Source organism: Drosophila mojavensis, unplaced genomic scaffold (assembly GCF_018153725.1).
Source record: "Drosophila mojavensis isolate 15081-1352.22 unplaced genomic scaffold, ASM1815372v1 contig_74, whole genome shotgun sequence".
Classification (NCBI taxonomy): domain Eukaryota; kingdom Metazoa; phylum Arthropoda; class Insecta; order Diptera; family Drosophilidae; genus Drosophila; species Drosophila mojavensis.
This window is the reverse complement of record NW_025318899.1, coordinates 12,712,767-12,735,270: the sequence shown is the minus strand read 5'-3', so window position 1 is coordinate 12,735,270 and position 22,504 is coordinate 12,712,767. Positions and strand designations below refer to the sequence as shown.

The following is a 22,504-nucleotide window of genomic DNA, read 5'->3' as shown; positions in this document are numbered from 1 at the left end:
GGGCATATATATTTATTTATTCAATTTCTCTCAAAACTATCTCAAATGACCTAAATTGATCGAGATATTCGTGACAAATGACCATGACCTTAAGTAAAATAGACAGTTTTATTGAATCTAGGTGTTTATTTATACTTCAACTTATTTACAGTTTATATTTTATATAGAGTTGATCTATACACACACACACACATGCATATATATATGCATAATTATGCTAAAATTTATGCTTAAGACTCTTAAGCCTACAAATCGCATATCACATATTGTGTTGGTTTATATATACACTGCCTACACGATAGGGATTCTCAATGAAATTAGTGGTACGTAATCTTTAGGTCTAGCCTAATATGGCAAGCGCCAAAGAAACAAAAGTTTAAAATTTATAATTATGATTAGGTAACATTCATATACATATATAAATCGCTTGAGTGTAGGTAGATCGTATGGGACTGCATATTTATAGGAAGTGTTTTTTCTCCTCTCGGTACTTATGTCTAAGGACTGATATGTCGTACTCTGTGTAAACATGATCTATACATGAACTCACTAAAGACTATGCAACAATTCTCTTTTGGGTTTGCACAGCTGTAGCTAAATAATAATATCGTAGAATGGTTCCGGGTGGCCTGAAGCCAGAATTTGTTTAAGCCTAGCTTAAAACTACTTTCAACTCTGTTCAAGAAATATATAGGCTTATAGCGAGAGAGTCGCCAAGAAAGCTATCTAACTATAACAACGATGTGATCCTTGGTCAGACATAGACCTCGCCCGTCTTCGGCTCTGGCTTGTGCTTGGCCAGCGTTGAGGGCGCCGACGAGGCATTGCCTGCGCCGCCCGTGTTGCTGGAACCGTCCTTGTTCCGGTGCAGAGATACTGTCGCTGTCGCATCTACCGAGTCCGTTGGCCCCGCTGAGCGCACCGAGGAGCGCTGATAGTTCGCATCCTGCAGATTGAGGCTGACATTGAAGCTATTGTTGCGCGATATGTTGGAGGGCCCGTTGAGGGGCTTCACCGAGAGCAAGGCGGTAGTGGTGATGCCGCCACTACCATTGCTCGATCCGCTGCTGGCGTGCGTATCGCCGCCATCGCCCGCTGCGCCCAGCTCCACAATGGACAGGCTGGAGGGCGTGCGCTGTATGGACAGTGAAACGGGAATCGTGGTGATCACATCGTTCGGATCAAAGCCACTCGCTGAGGTCGTTATCGTCGGCAGCTGAGCGTTGGCAGCCAGTGGCAAAATGCTCAACGTGCCCGTGGGCATCGACTCGCTGCTGGTGGAGACGGTGAACGGAAACGAGAGTGTGGTGATGTTTGTCTCCGCTGGAATGGCTGCGAGGGAGGAGGAGTTGAATTAAGAGTCGACTTGACTGTGCGTGACACGACTTACCGCTGGCCGTGTAGCCATCCTTCAAGCGAGTCGGCATGACGGCCTGGGCTAGCGCCGCTGTGGCTGGATGCCCTGGAATCAGAGTATTATTGGATGATGAGCTATCCATCTCTTTGATGGGCGACAGCAGCAGTGTGCCCAGCACCTGGCCGCTGTCCTGGTGCAAATTGGTGCCGCTGGCTGAGGTGCTATACGAGGGATACATGCCGCTAGTGCTTTGGGTGCTCAGCTGTTGTGGGGCCATGATAACGGCGCTTGTGGCTACAGTGGGTGCAATTTGTTTATAACTAAACCCGGTGCATACATCATCGAACCGCATCCACTTACCTGTGTTGGTGCTGCCATCCTTCGTCACCTCCGGCGTGGGTATGCGCGGCCGCGTCTTGGCCATGTTTATATTGAGGCCATTCAACTTGGAATCTGTTGAATGGAAACACCATGAGCTAGCTGCTCCTCTTGCCTACATTTGTGAACTCACTTTGTTTGATCAGCTGTCGCTGAGCGCGCAGCGATTTGCGGTGCACGAACTTCTCGTAGAGAGTTGGTTTGCTCTGCTGCTGCTGCTGCTGCATTCCGCCGGGCTGCTGTTGCTGTTGGAGCTGCTGCTGTTGCTGTTGCTGCAGCTGCTGCTGCTGCAGTACGGACAATGGCAGGCCCGATTCGGGACTAGAGTAGACGGAGTTCAGGCGGTTGCGCGTGAAGGGCATGCCGCCCGAGGAGTAGGCCGTCGACTGGCTGCGCATGGAGCCCATGCGGGAGAGCTGACGCACCAGCCAATTGTTCTTCCGCCTCTCCACCATGGGCGTGTCAACGCTCTCCTAAATGAAGGCAAACATATAAGTATATATATAGAGACTGTGTTTGGTTTTCTCTCAGTGTTGACACTCACATAGTCCGCATAGACATCGTCGCTGAGCATGCGCTTGCCACCGCCCGGAATGATGTTCGCGTACATGGCATCCTCCTTCTTCACCTTGTACTTCTCGGCGGAGCCTTTGGGCTCGTCGCGCCTGTAGTGCTCGGAGGCGACGGTGTAGGGCAGCTCCTTGGGCACCACGCACTCCCAGTACTGGTCGCGCAACAGCTCCGGGTGCTCCTCGTGCATCTCGTCGACAATCATGTAGGCGGCCTGTAGAAATCGACAATAGAAATTAGCGCGTGCCAGAAATGATGATAAAAGTGGAGCGGTCAGCGGCATCAGGTGGAACGTGTTTGCCATTTTCGATGAGCGGCACTTTGCTGCCCGCCCCCACACAGCCACAAAGCCACGAAACATGCACTTCAAGCCCAACACCTAATTACATCACAGAGACAATCCACGCCCCCACTCGCCCCCCAGCACTTCAGCGCAGTAAAAAACGGAGAAAAAGTGAAATTGTTGCCAAGTCTATTAATTGTTTCATAAGGCAATGAAAGACTTCAAGCTGACCACAAAACTTATTAAATATATACATATATTATTTGTATATGTGTGTGTGAGTGTGTATAATATATATCTCCTACTCTTGCTCTAGTTCGCACATGTCTCGCTCGTTGCCAATTGTCACGTTTTGCTGTGTGCGACACGAAAGCCAATTAAAAATCTGTCGCTTAAATAATTAACTATTCATTAACCCATTTATGCATATCCGCACCAATTCTAGGCCAAAACAGTTTCAATGTAACACCCAAAAATCTGCTCTTAACAAAAATCATCAAACAGAAAAAAAAAAAACACACACAAAATACTCAATGATAAAAAGCTCTACAAAAGAGGTTTCAATGTTTATTTTGTTTTGTTATATTTTTTTTTCCAACACAAAACCTGTTTTCAATTTACTTTTGCCAATGTTGTTGTTGTTGTTGTTGTTGGTGTTGCTGTTGGTGTTGTTGGTGCTGCCGTTGGCTTTGTAAATAATTGCAAGCAGCCAGCAACAGCCAGACCCCAAACTCAGAGATATAGCCGCATATATACATACATATCGCTCGTGCATGCACACATGCATATGCAAGCACACACACATGACTACTTACATGCAAAAAAGAGAAAAACAAAAACTCCTCGCAGCAAGTTCAGAGCCCAATGCGAAAAGTTGCAAAAAACACACACACACACACAAAATACACCTTCAAGTCACAAAATGCCAAAAGGTGCGCCAAAGTCGACCAACTTGCATACCCTATGTGATTAGCTGACATGGGCTGCTGGCTAATACTAGCTAACACAGCAGCCGATATACCCTACGATAAGATTTGCTTTTCCTATTCGTTAAGTTTGACACAAAACATGTGTTGGTCTTGCCATTTGCATACCCTGTTTTTAGCTGATCTTCGTCATTAGCTAAAAATGTATTTTAAGAGTAATCTTATATAATTTTGCATTTGATCATATAAACATTGATGAACGCTGCAGTGGGGAACAACCAACTGCACAATGCTCGTTAACTATGTATTTAAAGGTAACAACAATAAAATTTAGCCCAGACTGCAGTATACTAGAGTACTAGATGCAGATTTATGCCATCCAACTATTTATCTATATACTGATATATCTATAAACAAGTTTAAAATTTCATCTAGCATCAACTGATCCACAAATTAATTTAAAAAAATTAATAAACTTCTTAAATACTAAACAAGTATACGAAGTTAGCAGTTTCGCCATTAATTTCTATTAAATTACGATTTATAATATAATATAATAACCATGTCAAATATATTCTAGTCTTCTGCTTTACTCTGTAGCGCACTATCTAAAGTCTTCATGGCCGTATTCAAACTTCATTTAGCTTTTTGCTGTCATTCCAGAGCTAAGTGCCTTTTATATTTAGCGCGTGGCAAAAGTGTTTTCTTCCTTTCAGCACACACAAAAAAGAAGGAGAAAAGCTGTTGACTGAGCCCAAATAAATAAACCATCTGCATAATTACACACATCTCACACAGTAACCCAATTTACGAGGGCATAAACCAAACCTTGCCTCTAAAGTTAGCAATAAATTAGAAAAAACAAGTAAGAAGACTCTAGTCGAGACCGCTCGACTAGGAGATACCCTGAACCCTCTAATCTGATATTCTAATCAGTCTGCACTTCTTTTCGACACACATACATACACACACACGTATTAGAATGCGCTCTGCTAACTGCGCTTGGGCTGCGCTGTAGTGTAGTAACATTATAAGAATTTATTTGTTGAATAATTTAATTTCTATACGTACAATCTTAATGAAAGTTTCAGATCGTAATTATATGGTGAAAATGTATGTACATTCCAAAGCACATGTCTCTAGTACTTGAAATACGCTTTTTACAAAGGTGATGGTGAGGGGGTGGATATAGAGATGGGGGGTAAATTACAACTAAAATCGAAATTATATAAAATACATATAAGTCTACATTTAAAATTTGGACGCTCTAGCTCTAAAGGTGTAGGAGATATAATTAAATAACTAGCTTTCGATAAGGTTTTTGATCGATAATAAAATATCGGGAGTAGTTATCGATATATAAAGAAAAACTTGATATGCGCGTGATATACACGGACCTAGGAAAAAAATTTCAAGTCTCTAGCTCTTATATCTTCTGAAATCGACGCGTTCATACATACGGACAGACGGACGGACGGACGGACGGACGGACGGACAGACAGACGGACAGGGCCAAATCGACTTAGCTCGTCGCCCTGATCAAGAATATATATACTTTGTGGGGTCTGCCACGCCTCCTTCTGCCTGTTACATACTTTTAACAAAACCATTATACCCTGATTTCCCATTTTCAATGGGTTCAGGGTATAAAAAGGAAACTTAATGTTGAACTCAAGTTAACTATAGTTCTCTATTTTGTTATTTATTCTGTTAGGTGTTAACTAATTATAGACTCAATATTATATAGGGACTATTTGGGAGATGCTGTATTTGCTAATATCGCTAAACTTATGGGCTTGAGTCATTTGAGCTAAAAACTTATTATCTACAATTTCTGCGAGTTGACAAATTCGTGCTAAATACAAATTGACTTGAGCTGGCACGATTTCAATTCCGGTTTTCTTTTTACCTATGGGTATTTTTTAAAAAAGATATGGGGATCTACGTGGTAGAAATTTTGTCACGATGATTTCTTGTGAAATTGCATTCTTTTTGAATTAATTTACTTGTTCGATTTATTGATCTTACCTTGATGTGTCTGTCGATCAGCCAATTCAATTCAATATCATCGTCATCTTCGCCAAAGGGATTGATCAGCACCTCGGCCACTTTCAGCCAGCCCACGTAGAAAACGAACTGCAAATTGTAAGTGTGATAAGATCATAAGAAAACAATGCTAAATAATTAACATAAAATTAACTTTAATTTAGGCAAAGTTCATGTGTGAAGTTGATGGGTGATAAATTCATATGAAAGATACAGCGAGAGCTTTTCCATTCACTTTTTATACCATGTACTCATTTGATGTGCCAATAGGGTATAATAGTTTTATAATAATGAATGCAGTGACCGCGAGGTCTAGCTTTGATCGTATTTGGCTCTAATAACATTTACTACTCTATTATTATCGATAAATATCGATATTTCTTTTACTTGTTGTCACTATTGGAAGATTATAAAGTATCTCTATAGGCGTCTACATTAATTCTTATCGTATCTCATTCTCATCTATCATCTGTAGGGTATTCGCTAGTCGGGCATTTTCGATTAGGGCACTCTGCCTTGGCTCCTATTGCCATTATATATGGTTTTCGCATTTCACATCTCGCATTTTGTACTTTGTAGTTTGCTAAATTAACAGTTATTAATGGCAGCGCCTAAAACATGGTTAAAACAAGTAAGAAAGCTCTAGTCGAGACTGCTCGACTACGAGATCCCCTGAACCCTTGGAGCAATAGATATTTCAATACTTTTTCGCGACTTTCAGCTTACACAAGAAACACGCACACACACACGCACGTACGCACACACAGGCATACATACACACACACGCATACAGACACACATACACACACACACGCATACATACACAAACGCATACACACACACATACACACACACATACACAAACACATACACACACAAGCAACCACGCATAAACACGCATGGGCTGCAGTGTGCGCTTACTATGAGAACTTAATTGTTTAATAACTTTTTTTTATGGACGTACGATCTTCGTGAAACTTTTAGATTATGATTATAACATGAATATGCATGTAATTGCCAAAGCACAAGTCTCTAGTATTTGAAATACGCTTTTTACAAAAGTGAGGGTGAGGGGGTGAATTTAGAGGTGGGGGGTAAATCTTAACAAAAACCGAAATTGTATAAATTGCATATAAGCATACATTAAAAATTTGGAGACTCTAGCAATAAAGGTGTAGAAGATATAATTTTATAACTGGGTTTCGATAAGGTTTTTTATCGATAAAAAAAGATCGAGATGAGTTATCGATTTTTAATGATAAACTTGATATGCGCGCTGTAATTACGGACATTTTAAAAAAAATTTGAAGTCTCTAGCTCTTATATCTTCTGAAATCGACGCGTTCATACATACGGACAGACGGACAGACAGACGGACAGGGCCAAATCAACTCAGCTCGTCACCCTGATCAAGAATATATATACTTTGTGGGGTCTGCCACGCCTCCTTCTCCCTGTTACATACATTTCAACAAAACCATTATACCCTGATTTCCCATTGAAAATGGGTTCAGGGTATAATAAGTAACACAAAAACTAAAACAGTTGTCGCCGATTTTTATCTAAGTACGCGAAATGCCTTTCGCACAAACACAGCGAAAATGGCAATTTATTATTTCGAACGTGACTGCGACTCGTTTACATAACGCAAAACACTTGAAATCTGCCTGCAAATGCGAAAGGGAGCCTCGTCGAACCGCAGAAACCGACATCAAAATTTGTAAAAAAAAAATACATATACACAATATCATGTAGAAGGGGGAAAAAACACCACAGATCGGTATAGCTGTATATGTTTATGTGATATGTGCGCATATCGCCACACGATATAGATGTCTTTGATCATAGTCATATCGCTGACAAGGTATTGCCAACCAAATTACGTTTGAGTTTCGATTGCAGCTGCGTTAATGATCCACAAAAACCGCAAAGCTTTTTGCTACACAATGGCGAGACGTGAAAATGTCTATGATTTATCGTAAATATAGCGGAACGTGCAAATTGAATAAATACATTTTGTATTCCGGGTTTTGCCTCAGCTGCTGCTTCTTCTCATTCTTACTGAACCTATAAACTTTTGTCTCACCTGCAAAACTGTAAATATTGGAAAGTACAAATCGTTGTCTTCGCGTCCATTGCGATCCGAGATATTTGGCAACATCTGACGGCCGAGCACAAGGGCAATGAAATAGGTATAAAGCACCAGTGTAACCACCTATAAAAGTCGAAAATTAATTAACTTGATAGTTCAGAGATAAATTGGATGAGATTGCAGTCACACAATTTATGGGTTCTTTTCCATTTGAATTTGGTTTTGGTTCATTTCAAGTGTGAGCATCCGTTCCGAAAATTCTTATCTCAACTCGAATGGGTGAGCTTGAAATACTCGTTGAAATTTGATCATATCACCATGGGGGTATAGCTCAGGGGTAGAGCATTCGACTGCAGATCGAGAGGTCCCCGGTTCAAATCCGGGTGCCCCCTGGAACCTGGAAAACTCCACTTTTTTTTTGGTTTTCTCATTTAATGCTCACCTGTGTGTAGACCAGCGGCACGCATACCGTATCATAGCCAATCAGGCCACCCAGACGTCTTCTGATATCCGAGAGTTCGACGAGTATCGTCTGCACTATGTGATCGGAGGCAATCAGTCCGTCCTTTCGCGCCCGATTGATGATGTTGGTGGCCCAGACGAGGGGCATCCAGTACTTGGACATGGGACTCTTCTGATTCATGGCCTCAAAGATTTTCATCTCCGACTCGTGCATGAGGCCCGCGTCCACCAGATGCTGGGTGGTTGGAAAGCGACGCTTGACGCGCAGCGAAATGCGCTGGAGCGTTATGACATAGGCCAATACCATATAGCGCATGATATTACGGCGCATGAGGCGGCCCGTCTCATTCTGAGTGAGAAATAACAATGAGAGTTGATTTGGCGTCTTATCGCGCAATTAAGGCGTGACTGACTCACATTAACGCCCGTTGAGTTGGGTATGGCGGCGCTGATAAACAGAGCCAGCGTATCCGGCCAGGGCAGCAGGCGGTACTGCTCCCACCAGCGCTTCACCACCAGATTCACATAGAAGCCCAGCACAAAGGACATGGGCACGGCCTCGCCCTGCTGGGCAAAGTAAATCCGAATGCGATTGAATGTCCTAGCGATCGATGTGAAATATTCATTATATATTCATACTTTATACTTTAAAATGTTTGCAGTCTAACTCACACTTGTTGGCTCGGCGTCAGGGCGAAGCGGTAGATGAGATTAATGGTATAGTATACACACAAATAGGCGATTAATTCGCGCCATACTAATTTGTAAACGCTGCCGCGCCATCTGAGCGTGTTTTATGAAAATAAATGGAAATTGAAATAGCAATAAATATTATGATTAAGCTTGGCCAATTTATCTCAAATATGAACAAAAAACTGAAATCTTGTAACTAGCCAGTTTTCATCTGAACTCTACTTCCTTATAGCTGTGGTTACCCCACCGAACACTCCAACTAATCGCCGGCTCGAATTTCAAATTCATTTTATAGATGTGTTTCGTGTTTAATGCTTCGCTAGTTCTGCAGCTGTCATTGTCATTTTCATAATCTTCGAGTTCTACTGAATTTGTTTTGATATATTTTATCTCATTTTATGTCATAATGATCTGTATAACCTCGTTGAGAATGGAACAGGAATTGCGACTCGTAGCTGAATTTTTTGGGCTCTTTTGTGCTGTTGTTGCCTGGCCGCATCAAGGTCGTTATGTCCATATAATATATGGGTTGCTGTCTCATTTCTGTTGTATAATATATTATTAAATTCTAATCAAAGTCTGCGGGCATTCAGCACTCACGAAACACACGTGAAGCTAATTAAAGTCTACTCAGAATTGTTTGGTTCTGGAGGCAATCATTAACTGTTGGCATCTTAATAAACATTTTTTTAATGTAATTTTTAAGTGAGAAATTATATCGCATGATACATGAGTGAAATCGACTTTAAAAGTTTATTATTTCGCAGAAACTTAACAAAAAAAGAAATTTGTTTTATTTTTAGCAAGAGTTTACGGTATTGTCGATTAACTTTTCATAAGTTTCACATTTTACATCATTTAGGGAAATACTTTAGAGATTGCGAAATTTTGTTGGCTCGCTGAAAAGGAATGCAGACAGGCAATATATAGCTGTCTCATAAATTAAGGTATACTTGAGTTTTTTTTTTCGCACTTAGTTTTTTTCTTTTCTATATTTTACATACAAAAACCAAATAATTATTCCCTATTATTCCGTGTTTTTATTGTTAATTACTGGAGAGTTCCATTAACTATTGATTTACTATTATTTGGTATAGGCAAAAATAATTGATCGGCTAGCAGATACTCTATTTAGCTCTTTCAGTCTATCGGGTTTGCTCTAGCTGCTTGCTGATTGGTGCAAACGCACTCAAGAACATTCCAACTGCATTCCAGTGGGACATAACTGTCACTTTCAATTCCAAACGAGACTGTCTCTCTCTCTCTCTTCCTCTCTACTCTCTTCCGGCTAGAGATGGTACAAGCGAGCACCGAGCAGCCACGGCGAATCTGGTTACGAGTGACTGCACTTTGGAAACAATTAATGTGAGTTGAGCTCAGAAAAACAAAAAAATAATACAAATAAAAGCCAACAACAGCTGACAGTGGGCACTGTGACTAGTTACTCTATAGACGTACATACATACATACATATGTGTATATGTGTATGTATATGTGCATGTGCGATGTTAATTACGCTGGTAAATACTATGCGACTGGGCGGGCGATGACTAATGCGAAAATTACACGCATACTACTTTCCAGAGACTGGGCGACTGGCCCAGTTCGAGTTGCCCAGATCTAGCTCAATGGCGAGGCATTGTACTCACTTCCATAGGATCTTCCAGAAGCAGCCAAAGTTGCTGCCATTGGGCACCTCGCCTGCATATGACACGGTCATACTGCAGCTACAGCTGTTGTTGTAGTTGTTGTGGTTGCTGTGGTTGACTTTAGATCGGGTTCAAGTCGGAGTCGGCTAAGTTAGGCGAACTTTATTCGGCTACGCGTCATTGACAGCGGCATCGAATTCGCCGTCGCCGCATTGACGGCTGCGTCTGGCGTCTGTAGTATTTGTTGCTGTTACTGCTGCTGCCGTTGCCGTTGCTGTTGTTGTTGTTGTTGTTGTGGTTGTTGCTATACTAAAGCAGGTGAATTCGTTAACTGCGTCTTCTTCTGCTGAAAAACAATAAGTGAGAGCGACAAGCGCGACACACACGTTCAAATAACTGTAAAATTATTCACCAACACAAGTGCAGCTCATGCAAATACACTGCAAACAAAATAATTACAATAAATAAAAAAAAAAACAACAGCAACAACAACAATTTACTTTACTTAAATTCCAGCACGTTTCGAACAATTGGACGGTTATTTTCTGTTGCTTTGTCTTTTATTGTATTTTCTTTTGTTATTTTTTTGAAATTTTATTACATTTTATTTGCTTTTTTTTTTACATGCATAAAAATGCACATTTTGCGCTTTAGTTGTGGGCGAAATTTTATTAAGTTTTCTTTTTTTTTTAATTTTACAAGATTTGAATTTATTTCAAAAAACCAATTCTTTCTTTGTTTTGTTGCTTTCTGCTTTTTTGTGCCTTGGGCCCTTGTTGGCCTTTGTTTTATTATCCGCACTTAATGAACCACTTATGGACAGGATTTCCCCTCAAATACATACATATATACTCACACACACATACACACAATCATGTACACTCACATACACTCTCACTTGTAAAGTAAGCATTTCTGTTAACTCATTAATGGAGAGCTTTTTTTTTTTGGGTATTTTCTGTTGAAAACCTTGAGATTGTCGAACAGTATATATAGATATATATTTTTTTATATTTCATATATCTACGTCTCCGATTTCGAATTTTTGTTTTTGAGCAGTTGCTGCTTCTGCTTTGAGCTTTTGTTCCTCCCCCCATTTTGATTAATTGAACTGCCTGAGGCTGGCTGAAGCTGATCGGAGTTGTATTAGTTGTGCTGTTTATGAATATTTGTGATATTCACTTGAATTCACGCATTTGAATTCGTAACGTAAACCTGTTGCCCTGCAGTTATATTTATATAGCTTTGTCTCGCCTAGTCAGGTATCTTTTGAGCACCTTAAAAGCTGCAAATATTTGCATAACATATTTATCTGACCGTCAATATTCATTGCTGAAAACAGGTTCCATGCCCGCATGCCGCTGGGATAGAGAGGAAGCTGAATTTTCACTAAGTCGCGTTAATTTCGTTGATAAACAGAGACCGTTGACAGTGACAGTGTATCTACTCGAAGTCTGTATCTGAATAACTCCATGAATATACCTATATATGTATATATAGGCAGCTTGAATAGTTACAGTCACTAACTGGTAACAGCTAACCGGTTACTTGTGCTGGCATTCTGCTGGCTGTATGCATATGCATAGCATCTTGAATTTAGTCATGCCGTCTTATTAATTACGCCTTGTCTCTGTAAATCGTTAGCAGCCTGTCCAACACCATCCAATACCTCTTGACACACTTCTCGTTGCGAATTTATATATACTGTAATATCCATAGATCTTCTATATATCTATCGTCTAGAGATCTTCTACGGATCTTATAGAGATCTTCTACAGATCCTCTAGAGACCTTCTACAGATCTACTATAGGTATCCCACTGATCTTCTACAGATCATCCAAATACCGTATATAGTTCTAGGATATATTTTGTAATTTTATAACTTTTATTTCCATCTGACTATAAATTTATTTTACGAGTTTTCAGCTGTTTTTAGGCCAGGTACGTGCTCACTACCAAATTAGCTATGCATATTAGCTGCTATAAGGCATCAACTTATCTATTGTAATTGTTTTCAATGTTCTCTCTCTCTCTCTCTCTCTCTTTGCTACTGCGCTATTCTCTTTTAAAACTCAGCATTGACCCCTTAGACAAAAAATAATAAACAATAAAACTCTGCAGTTAAAGATAAGCCTCTAAACTGTCTCAAAGATGTCTGACGACAGCTGGAGGACAGCTAAACATTGCGATAGATCAACAAAACTTTTTTGACTTGACAGTTGCTCAAGAGTTATGAGATAAGAAACTGTCGTGGGCTACAAATTGCAATTGCGTATACGCCCGGCTGTACCCCCATCCCCTGCTCCTGCTGCAAAGAAATGCTGGCCATGGCCTCAAAGCAAACATTCGAGAGACGTTGATCGATGACGAATTTTATTCAAATATGTGCCACAGCCAAGCAGCGCGCTTTTCACTTTCTTTGACGCGAATCGAGTTGCTTATAAAAGAAACAAATATGAGACGCTCGCAATTCGTTTACACAATGACTGAATTTGAGTTAAATAAGCTTTTACATATATGCGTACATATATAGAGAGTTTAATATATAGAGATACTATATAGTTATATTTTTCCCACTCGAAATATGCGCACTTGCACTTTTTTTTGTTGAGCCGTTCTCTTGGCCCGACTTTGAACAGTGGGAGTTTTTTTCCACTTATTTTTTATAGCTTGATTAGCACACAATAAAAGCTGATAGAAACTTTTCTGCGTTCGGCTTGTTATTTATTTGTTAGATTCCATAAATGTATTTGCTTTAATTAATTCCAAATTAACGTGCTCATTAAACTATTCAAATTTCAAGCTGCAAATGTGGCCATTAAATCTGAGGCTTTTTTTGTTAGTTCACATATATTAAAAGGCATTAGAAGTGTTGAAATTGATATTTGCATTTTAATCTAATAATTGCTTTTTAGTCACATCTAATTAATTTTTGTATGATATTGCAATTAATAGATTTGCATTTTAATTAATTGGAATTACTTTTTTTTTCTGTTCAAGTATTTGAATTATTTATGGATTACATTAAATTTAAACTTATGTATTTACCTTTTAGTTACGTTAATAAATCTTTGTTAGATGTTATTTAGTATTTTTTAAACATTTATTGATAAACATTTTTTAATATATTTATTTTGTAATTTTCCTAAACTATTTAATTCTCAAACATTTATATATTTTTTCATGTTCCTGTATTTTAAATAATGTTGGTTTGTTTATTTATTTACCGGCGCTTATTTTGTATTCCTATATAATTTATTTTTATTTCCATTATCTTGTGTTTATCATTTGCTCAAACATTGATTTATGTGTATATATTTTTAAAACGGTTTATTTTTAATACCTAACCGAATTTGTATTTTCGCTTGCAATAATTTACAAAAACCTTTTAGTCATTTCTGATTAATTTACTTATAGATTTTTGCTTAAGTCTGTATAAATTTACATTTATTTTTTTTTTTTATTGAATAAATTTATTTTATAATTTACTGATTGTAATATCTGTATTTTTATATATATTTTTCAATTTATTGCATTATTTTTACTGCTGTTGAGTTTTTAATATCATTTTTATTGTATTTCGGTTGCATTACCGCATGTAATTGCTTAATTGAAATTGGCTTTCAATTTCTGTTTTATTGCTTTTGTTATGACTCGGTCGGGTCTGATGTCAGTTTTCCAGCTCATTTTCACATTTTCAATTGAAAAATTGCTGCCAAATTTGGCAGCGAGCAGCGAGCGTTCTGTAAATGCCGACACCTTAAAGAGCTGGCCAAGCAGAGTTTTATGCTTGGCTTGAGTGGCATAACGTGCTGCAGACACGCGCTCACGATTACAGCAACAGATACAGATACAGATACAGACACAGACACACAGCTATGGCTACGTCTACAGATACAGATACCGATACACAGAGACTCGTAGCTAATAGATACACGCATCGGCTACGTGTATCTGAAGCTCTGTGGCGATTGGGCTTAAGCAGCTGTCGCTGTGAGTTATGCTGACCAGGCAGATCTTGCGCGATCTCACATACATACACATATATGTATTTAGATATATATTTCTATATATTTTATTTATATACTGCACTTGCGCATTTTTCTTCTCGTTGATTTTAACATACAGAACGCGTGTTCAATATTTATTTAAATATATGCGTGCGTGTCCATCACACTCAACTGCTTAGACATTTATTTAGTTGTTTATACAAAAACAACAACAAAAAGTCTGTTTTTTGGTTAATTTTGTTTTGCTAGTTTGATTGTTCCGCACGATCAACGAGGCGAGAGGCTTCAGCCTCAGCTTCAGCTACAGCTTCAGTTTCAGCTTTGGCTTTGTAACATACCGACGACGGGTTTATCGCTGGGCAGCTCGCTCCGATGCCCGAGTTCGACTTCGAGTTTGAGTTCGATTTCGATTTCGATTCCGAGCGGCGACGGTCGCAACCTGACGGCACGCTAAACTCAACTAAACTGCGCTCCAGACCCGAGCACAGGCGTCTCTTAACTCACATTTTTAACAGCGCTGAGGCTCAGTTACGTTTTTTATTTTTTTTTTTCGTTCGCAACAGGTAGACAAAACTTGCGCTCCCGCTACCTCTGAAGAGTGTGTGCGTGTGTGTGAGCAGTGCAGCGTAGCTGAGCATGCATTGGCGCTCTCTATGTGAGTTTGTCTCAGTTTTATTCTGTGTGAGAGTGTGTGTGTGTGCGTGTGTGTGCTTTGTATGCAGCTTATGCATCAGCTGTTTTTACTTCGTAAGCCAGCAATGGACTGACCAAGCAGATAATGAGTGTGTGTGAGAGAGAGAGAGAGTGAGTGAGAGGGTGAGAACGAATGTGTGTGGGAGCAAAAGAGTGTGAGAGCGTAACAATCAATGAGTTTTGCGGAGTTAAGCTTAAAGTCAGGGCTGCAGTCTAATACAAAAATGAACTGGAAATTGGATAAATGAAGCTTAAGAGCGATACGAAATGATCAAATAGTAATAATATAGATTTATAAATACTTTAAATTAATATAAAATATACCTAATTGATAAATAACTTAAAGTTAATGCAACGTGAATAATAAAAATAATATTTGTCTTAAAAGATTATATATAATGTTTATATTTTTTTACTTTTAAGTGGTTGTCTTAGTCTAGTTTCAAATTAATATTTGTATACCCAGAACAAAAAATAATATTTACGAATAGTTGTAAATAAAAGCCTGTTTAATCTCATGATCATATCAATGTTTAAACAAAATTTGGCAGAAGACGCATAAAAATCATTGCATACTTTTAGGTAATTATTTTTAAAACTGTTTCAAATTTAATAAAAATTGGCCTTTACTATATATATATTTAAATATATGAAAAAAGACAACAGTTGTACAATAATAGCTTAAACTTTTCAAATATCTTCATCTTCATAAATATGAAAAATGGATAATTGATATACATCTATAGAATAAATTAACTTATATCTAGCTTACAATCAAGTTAATAATATTAGAACAAGTTATCTCCTAGTTTAATTCCATTCAACAGCATTTCAAGCGTTATGTGATTTTGATTTCTCTGGCTGCTTTGCCCGATACCTCAAGCCGTGCTCCATGTAGGTGAACGGAGGATTCGGCTGAGTCATGCAGAAGTACAGGCCCTTCGCATTGGCCGGATAGATGAGGCCGATGTTGATCGTGTTCTCGAAGCTGCAATCGCCCTGCCTGAACTTGGCCCAGTTCTCGCACTTGGTGGCTGGTATCATGACGCCCTCGATGAGCGCCTCCATGAACAACACGAATGGGTACATGTGACTGCAGATCTTGCTGTCGCAGCCCGGCTGCAGTTTCTTGCGCGGAAAGTAGCCGATGCCATTGGGATAGATGTCCACGTGGCCCAGCGCCACACGCACACCAAACACGTCGCCCTCGCCGTGCAGCACCACCACACGCGCCGCCACATTGTGCCGGACGAGTATGTCGGTGGTGCGGCACATGGTGGCTGGATCGATGGCGATCAGCTGACCCACCTGCCGCTTGCTGCTCTTGGCAAACAAATCAGCGCCCAGCGCAGCAATATTTGCGCCCACCGAATGCCCCGCCAGCGTAATGTCCTCCGGCGCAATGCCCGCATCCGTCAGCGAGCTGAGCAGCTTGTAGATGGAGTAGCCGTGCACGGAGAGATGATGCCGCACTGTGTAGTACAGCTGGGCCACGTTCGTGGCGAAGTCCACGATGATGATGTTGAGGTCCCGACGCGTCGTCTGCAACAGCGTCAGGTGCTCCTGCACGCTGAAATAACTGTCGGCGGTGTGGAACGCATTCACATAGATGAGAGTCTTGCGCTGCGGATTGATGTCGAAATCGCGCAGCTCCGGCATCGACTTGATGGGCAGCTGAATGCTCTGATTGGTGATGGTCATCACGTGCAGGCGCGCATCGCTGGGATTGATGCCCTCGTAGAGCGCCATGACGCCCTCGTCGACGGGCGCATCACCTGGACGGAAGCTATTAGCGAACTGATTGCCCAATCTCGGCCAGAATCAACTTACAGAATGCACGCCAGCCGCGATTCAGCTGCTGCGACAGCAGCTCCAAATTGTGCTTCTGTATGCGATCTATGCTGGCCGTCGACTCCGAATGCCGCCAGATCGAGATCAGACATAGTCCGCAGAGCCATCTTCTCCAGCTCGTTGCTTGCTGCATTGTGACGACTGCTGCAGCTCAACGGCTAACTGGGCGATTTTATAGCCAAGCCAAGACGCTTATCGCTCCGGCCAGCTGAAGCGCTTATCTGGCCACAGAATTTCAGTTTTCGTTTACAGTTTGATCTACCGCTGACTGCAGCACGTTCGATTGGATGCGACTCTGTCCGCTCTGTCGGCTCTGTCTGGCAGTTGTCTGCAGACTCGATTCGAGTCGACTCGTCTCCCGAGTCGAGCGGCGAGTGGCGAGCGGTGAGCGGCGAGAGCCAGATAAGCATTTTTGCCACTGCACGTTTCGCGGGCTGTTAACGATAAGTCGGCCGATCATTATATGTATGTACATATCTATATCTAGCAACAGATTCGCAGTCGATCGATTAGCGCGGATCGTGCCACAAGAAGAAAACGCTTGTTTTTGGTAGCTGCTTGCGCTGATAAGTTTCATTGAAGTAGTTTTTGCTCTTGATTATACAGTTATCGATATACACATATGTATATATGTATATAAAGTGAGTGCGAAAAGACAACTAGGTGCTAAATGTAAATTTTACTAGATACATATATACTCTTGCTATAAATTTGACAATTGCCAACAATTTATGCTAATGAGGTAGCGGCGGCTGCTTTGGAACTCCCCTCCTTAGGGGAATTACCATCAAATCTATCTAAAACTAGGCAATAATAAATAAGTTATCGAAACAAAAATAAATTCTCTTCTCTTGTTTAAAATAGAACTTAGATTTTACAAATTTATTTGTAACGAACACAAAAAGAAATTAAAATAATAAATAAACTGAGTGAACGACTTAAAATAAACATTTTGGTAGTCAAAAATACTTTCTGCTTCACTAGCATCGCTCCCTCCCAAAACTATAAAGGGGGCGTGCCTGTTACGAATTCGACTAAGGATTAGCTCTCTCTGCTGGTGATGCGTTCTGCGTAGACTTTGAGCTTAGAACTTCAGACCGGCCTGCACATCGGCCATGATGTTGGCCGACTTCTGCAGCTGCTGCACCTCGTCATCGGTCAGGATTTGCTTGACCACGGAGGTGACGCCGTTGGCATTCAGCACGCAGGGCAGCGAGAGGAACACGTCCTTGTCAATGCCGTGCTCGCCCTAAAAGAAGAGAGCGAGAGAGAGAGAGAGAGAGAGAGAGAAGGTTAGGCTAGTCTTCTTTCATATAGAGGCAATCTCTTCCAGACACTTACCAAGACGGACGTGGAGACGGCAGCCACGCTGCTGGTGTTCCTCAAGATGGCCGAGGCCAGGGAGGCAGTGCTCAGGCCGATGGCCCAGGAGGTGTAGCCCTTCAGCCTGATGACCTCGTAGGCCGAATCGACGACCTGCTTGTGCAGCTCGTTCCACTTCTCTGGATCCTCACCGGTGCCAATGGTGGGGTTCAGCTCGCGCAAGCGCACGCCGGCAATGTTGACGCCGGACCAGACGGGCACCGAGCTGTCGCCGTGCTCGCCAATGATCCAGCCGTGGCAGGAGGTGGGTGCAACGCCCAGGCGCTGCGACATCAGGAAACGGAAGCGGGACGAGTCCAGATTGGTGCCGCTGCCAATGACGCGATTCTTGGGCAGACCGGACAGCTTCCAGGCCACATAGGTCATGATGTCCACGGGATTGGACACCATCAGCAAAATGGTATCGGGACTGTACTGTGGGTCACAAGGAGTCAACGATTAGCTGAGGCACTCTGTGTGGGAAGCAGCTTCACTTACCTCCACCAGCTTGGGGATGATGTTCTTGAGAATGTCGGTGTTGCGCTGCACCAGGGACAGGCGGGACTCGCCCTCCTTCTGGCGCACACCGGCGGTCACGATGCACAGACGCGAGTTGGCCGAGGCGGCGTAGTCGGTGCTGGCTGTGATCTGGGGATTCTTCAGGAAGTTTGAGCCGTGCTGCAGATCCATCAGCTCGCCCTGCAGCTTGTCGGCGCAGACGTCGATGAGGCACACCTCCTTGGAGACGTTCTGGGCCAAAATGCTGAAGGCGCTGGCCATGCCCACCATGCCGATGCCCACCACAGTGACCTTGTGGCCCGAGCTGGGCAAAGTTTCCGCCACCGGGGCCAAGAGACTATCCTTAACGGAGGCCATTGCTGCAAAGAGAATTTTGAGCCAATTTAGCGACTGCTCTCGCAGAGATTTATGTATGTATCCATTAGTGTTAGTGAACTATGTATGTCACGTGCTCTGCGGAAACCTGGGACACTCACACACACAGACATTGACACAGACCTATGTGTCGGCGCTGTTTAACCTTCACGAAGGTCATATTTATATAAATCTGCCGACTGCCTAGCACGCAACACGCCGAGTTCAGAGCATAACTAATACGCAACATAGCCGAAAGAAAAAAAAAAAAAAAAAAAAAAATAAAAAACTATCACAAATAATTCTCAATTTTCGCGCTGCTGTCTCTTTTTATATACGGCAGCCGCTTGTGACTGGCTGGCACTTGTGACAAGTGATATCAGGGCTAATTAACTCCTTAATGGGTCTACGTTGCGTTTTTATCAAATAAACCTTCAAGCGAATTGTGTTCCACGGACTAGCGCATTGACACCGCGATTCCTCAGACTCGACGCTTGCAGCGGAATTTATACAATTTGCAATCAGTATTTATTTGATTTATCGCTTGATAACCCATTCGCATCGTTAATGGGTATTACGAATGGTCTATTTGGACACTTCAAATGAGGAAGTCTGAACCGATCTAATTCGTATATATGTATGTATGTATATATGTATGTATGTCATAATGTCGCTTAGCGCCGGCTTGAGCTCGTGTTGATTTGCTGTAAATATTTAATATAGATTTCCAGATAAGATTGGACACATATCGCTGCAATTGCAACAGCTGCTTATCTCTTTATTACGAATAGTGCTCTCCCTGTTCTGTGCACGTTTTTAATTAGAAATGCCCCATAACTGTTGAGAATTCTTTTTTTGTTTTGCCCTTACCCTGAACTTGAGAGTTTTCTAATTAAAAGTGCGGTCTATTATGAATTAAAAAAAACCGTGAGCTCACTGACTTCTTAATAAGTTAATGGCTATGAGTGTTTGGGGCATTACGACAAAGTCATATAAGGTGAAGTGTGTTAGAGGGTGGCTCATAGAGTTTATATACTCGTTAACTGAGAGATAAAGGCTGATACACTTGAAGATACTCTATTTGAAGGGTTCATAGAGTTTATACACTCGTTAACTGACAGATAAAGGTAAAATAATATATGGCTATGTTTAAGAGATGAGAGTGTCTTAATGTCTGATACAATATTATTTGTAATCTAATAAAGTCGACTAATAATCTATAAAATTTGCATTTGATAATATTTTACAGTATATTACATGTTATAACTTATTCCCTTTATCAATATGACCTAGTTCCTAAAAAATAAATAAATAAATTACGCACTCTTAGTGAACAAGTATCGGGTAGTCAGTAAAACTCGATTGTTGTGTGCACTGTGCCTGTGTAGTCGGTAATCAATGTCGTAAGACTTATAGAGGAAGCCCACTCAGACTCGATTGTCTGTCTGTTGATGCAGATCAGTAATAGGTTGTAAACACTTTCTAAATATCACATAGGGTATTTCCCAAGTCTAGTTGCAAACACCTTGGCTCAAACAGCTATACATTCTTACCACCCCTCTCTCACTTTGCACTTCCCATATAAATTATCTAAAATCGTCACCATATAATAGATAATTGACAACATACAGTTATTTGCTATATATTATAGAAAGTTCACAACAAAGTGAGATCATTCGCAAATATTTTATCTAGTTTTTGTCTGTCAAGCTTGGCTGAAGCTTACCTGTTGCAAACCCTAAACTAAATCGGCACAGAGATAAAACAAATTATATGGAAACACAAAATATAGTAGCAAGTGTCCAAAAAGCGAATGACCTTCTTTCAAAGTCAAATGTTTTCCAAATGGGAAATAATTGAACGCACAGCTGTTTATTCGAATTAACGGCGCATGCGCCAAAAACGAAAACGAAAGCGAAAGTGAAAGCAATTGTCGTCCAATTGGAATTAGACCAGCCAACCCAGCCCCCCCCCTCTGCTAGGAGGAAGTGCTCACTGTGTGTGTGCGTGTGTGCAAGGCCAAGGGCGAGCTTTGCAAGTTGAATGCACTTTGTCTGGGGCAATGTCTCAACAATGTTGGCCCACAATTTATTGCAGCGTCTGCTTTCTGCCTTCTCAGAGTTTAGTTTGCTTACTTGTGATTGTTGTTGTTGTTGGCGTTTGGTATACACTGGGAAAGATTCACTGGATATATGTGTTTGGGCGCCTCTGTTTGGATTGTGTTGAGGTCGTCGACGTTCCGTTCACTTTGCGCGTTCGTTGCGAACTGTTTGTGCTTGATGCGAGACTCGTTGGACGGGCGCTGCCGCTGCTGGATTTTGTAGCTGTTCCGCTCTCTGCTGCTGCTGCTGCCGCAGTCGCTGCTACTGCTGCTGCGGCGGCTGGCGTCAGGATGAGTGACGAAATGGCCTAAACGGCATTGTGAAACTGCGAGCGAGCGCAAGCCGGCTCAGTTAGCAGCCCGCTGCTCGCGTTCGCTCTCTCCCTCTCTTTCGCTCTCTCCGCACGCACTCTCCAATACAATTTTTCGACTTCATTCCCAACTAACTGGGCCTCTGTCAAGGTGACCTTTTGGATTGCTTTGCTGTTGTTGCTGCTGATTTGGGCGTTTCATTTGTATTTTTTGTTTTATTTTTAGCTGCGCCTCGTGTTTATTTGGTTAAATTATTCCAGGAGTTGCGGGGGAGTTCGCCACGTGTGCCATCATTTACAATTCGATGCTCTGAACAAGTCTCGAAATAGAGGCACATGCATCTAACGGTGGTTGCGTCTATGCCGCGTGACAGCAGCAGCGGCAGCAGAGGCGGCAGTGGCAGCTGCCTGCGTGGATCATTTTGTGTGTGTGTGTGTGTGTGTCGGGACCCCCTCTGTGTGTGTGTGTGTGTGTGTGTGTGGCTCACGTGCCATCGATCACACATGCTTGCATCCAGCCAAACGGAAGCAGGCAGAGAGCTGGAATACACACACTCTCTCTCTCTCTCTCTCTCTCTCTGTGTCTCCCTCCCTGTCTCTCTTTCTTCCTCTCTCTGTGCAACAGTCTCCTTTGTTTAAATTGGCCAACTGCCAGGGTGCAACCAGATGTTTCCACTGCATATGCAGAGTTTTCAATTGTACGAATTTTGCATAGCATGGAATGTTCCATGTTCCAGGTATATCTATTATTATTATGTCAATTCAATTCAATTTGTGTCCCATCCTGTCATTCATTCAGTTCAGCAAAAGGGAGTTGTTACGTTCATTTTCCATTATTTAAACAAA

General features: G+C 41.5%; 3 protein-coding genes and 1 non-coding gene across 7 annotated transcripts; 1 reads left to right on the top strand and 3 right to left on the bottom strand.

The window, feature by feature from the left end:
• Positions 1 to 106: 106 nt before the first annotated feature.
• On the bottom strand, positions 107 to 14,946 carry LOC6582245 (bestrophin homolog 14). Of its 4 annotated transcripts, none has more exons than XM_044009525.1 (12): positions 14,806 to 14,946; positions 10,457 to 10,802; positions 8,787 to 8,897; positions 8,532 to 8,715; positions 8,095 to 8,463; positions 7,647 to 7,775; positions 5,543 to 5,650; positions 2,280 to 2,519; positions 1,869 to 2,208; positions 1,718 to 1,810; positions 1,391 to 1,462; positions 107 to 1,332 (listed from the first exon to the last, which is right to left on the bottom strand). In XM_044009525.1, the coding sequence occupies exons 2-12, from the start codon at positions 10,525 to 10,527 to the stop codon at positions 755 to 757; spliced, it is 2,295 nt and encodes a 764-aa protein (XP_043865460.1). In that variant the 5' UTR covers positions 10,528 to 10,802; positions 14,806 to 14,946; the 3' UTR covers positions 107 to 754. The 4 variants fall into 4 exon arrangements, with proteins under 4 accessions (XP_043865460.1, XP_032586790.2, XP_043865458.1 ...); XM_032730899.2 differs by having other exon boundaries at positions 1,391 to 1,651; positions 14,806 to 14,945; XM_044009523.1 differs by having other exon boundaries at positions 1,391 to 1,651; positions 10,457 to 10,799; positions 14,806 to 14,945.
• On the top strand, positions 7,973 to 8,044 carry Trnac-gca. Its single transcript has one exon. It is a non-coding gene; the product is annotated as a tRNA-Cys (tRNA).
• Positions 14,947 to 15,768: 822 nt separating the features above from the next.
• Positions 15,769 to 17,761, bottom strand: LOC6582244 (phospholipase A1 member A). Its single transcript, XM_002007912.4, has 2 exons — positions 16,991 to 17,761; positions 15,769 to 16,935 (listed from the first exon to the last, which is right to left on the bottom strand). Exons 1-2 carry the CDS (start codon positions 17,142 to 17,144, stop codon positions 15,992 to 15,994), a joined length of 1,098 nt encoding a protein of 365 aa, XP_002007948.1. The 5' UTR covers positions 17,145 to 17,761; the 3' UTR covers positions 15,769 to 15,991.
• A 91-nt stretch (positions 17,762 to 17,852) lies between these two features.
• Positions 17,853 to 21,532, bottom strand: LOC6582243 (L-lactate dehydrogenase). Its single transcript, XM_015162353.3, has 4 exons — positions 21,382 to 21,532; positions 18,872 to 19,251; positions 18,353 to 18,808; positions 17,853 to 18,260 (listed from the first exon to the last, which is right to left on the bottom strand). The coding sequence occupies exons 2-4, from the start codon at positions 19,247 to 19,249 to the stop codon at positions 18,096 to 18,098; spliced, it is 999 nt and encodes a 332-aa protein (XP_015017839.1). The 5' UTR covers positions 19,250 to 19,251; positions 21,382 to 21,532; the 3' UTR covers positions 17,853 to 18,095.
• Between the last annotated feature and the right edge of the window lie 972 nt (positions 21,533 to 22,504).

What these genes read in the sequence shown, in the direction of transcription:
- LOC6582243 (XM_015162353.3), bottom strand. Translation starts at nt 19,249, where the DNA reads ATGGCCTCCGTTAAGGATAGTCTCTTGGCCCCGGTGGCGGAAACTTTG. An exon ending in TCATCCCCAAGCTGGTGGAG is followed by an intron (nt 18,809 to 18,871) that starts GTAAGTGAAGCT and finishes TGTGACCCACAG; the next exon opens with TACAGTCCCGATACCATTTT. An exon ending in CCGTCTCCACGTCCGTCTTG is followed by an intron (nt 18,261 to 18,352) that starts GTAAGTGTCTGG and finishes CTCTTCTTTTAG; the next exon opens with GGCGAGCACGGCATTGACAA.
- LOC6582245 (XM_032730899.2), bottom strand. Translation starts at nt 10,527, where the DNA reads ATGACCGTGTCATATGCAGGCGAGGTGCCCAATGGCAGCAACTTTGGC. An exon ending in GGATGGCAGCACCAACACAG is followed by an intron (nt 1,652 to 1,717) that starts GTAAGTGGATGC and finishes CACCCACTGTAG; the next exon opens with CCACAAGCGCCGTTATCATG. An exon ending in GGATGGCTACACGGCCAGCG is followed by an intron (nt 1,333 to 1,390) that starts GTAAGTCGTGTC and finishes CCTCCCTCGCAG; the next exon opens with CCATTCCAGCGGAGACAAAC.
- LOC6582244 (XM_002007912.4), bottom strand. Translation starts at nt 17,144, where the DNA reads ATGCAGCAAGCAACGAGCTGGAGAAGATGGCTCTGCGGACTATGTCTG. An exon ending in TCGCGGCTGGCGTGCATTCT is followed by an intron (nt 16,936 to 16,990) that starts GTAAGTTGATTC and finishes GCTTCCGTCCAG; the next exon opens with GTGATGCGCCCGTCGACGAG.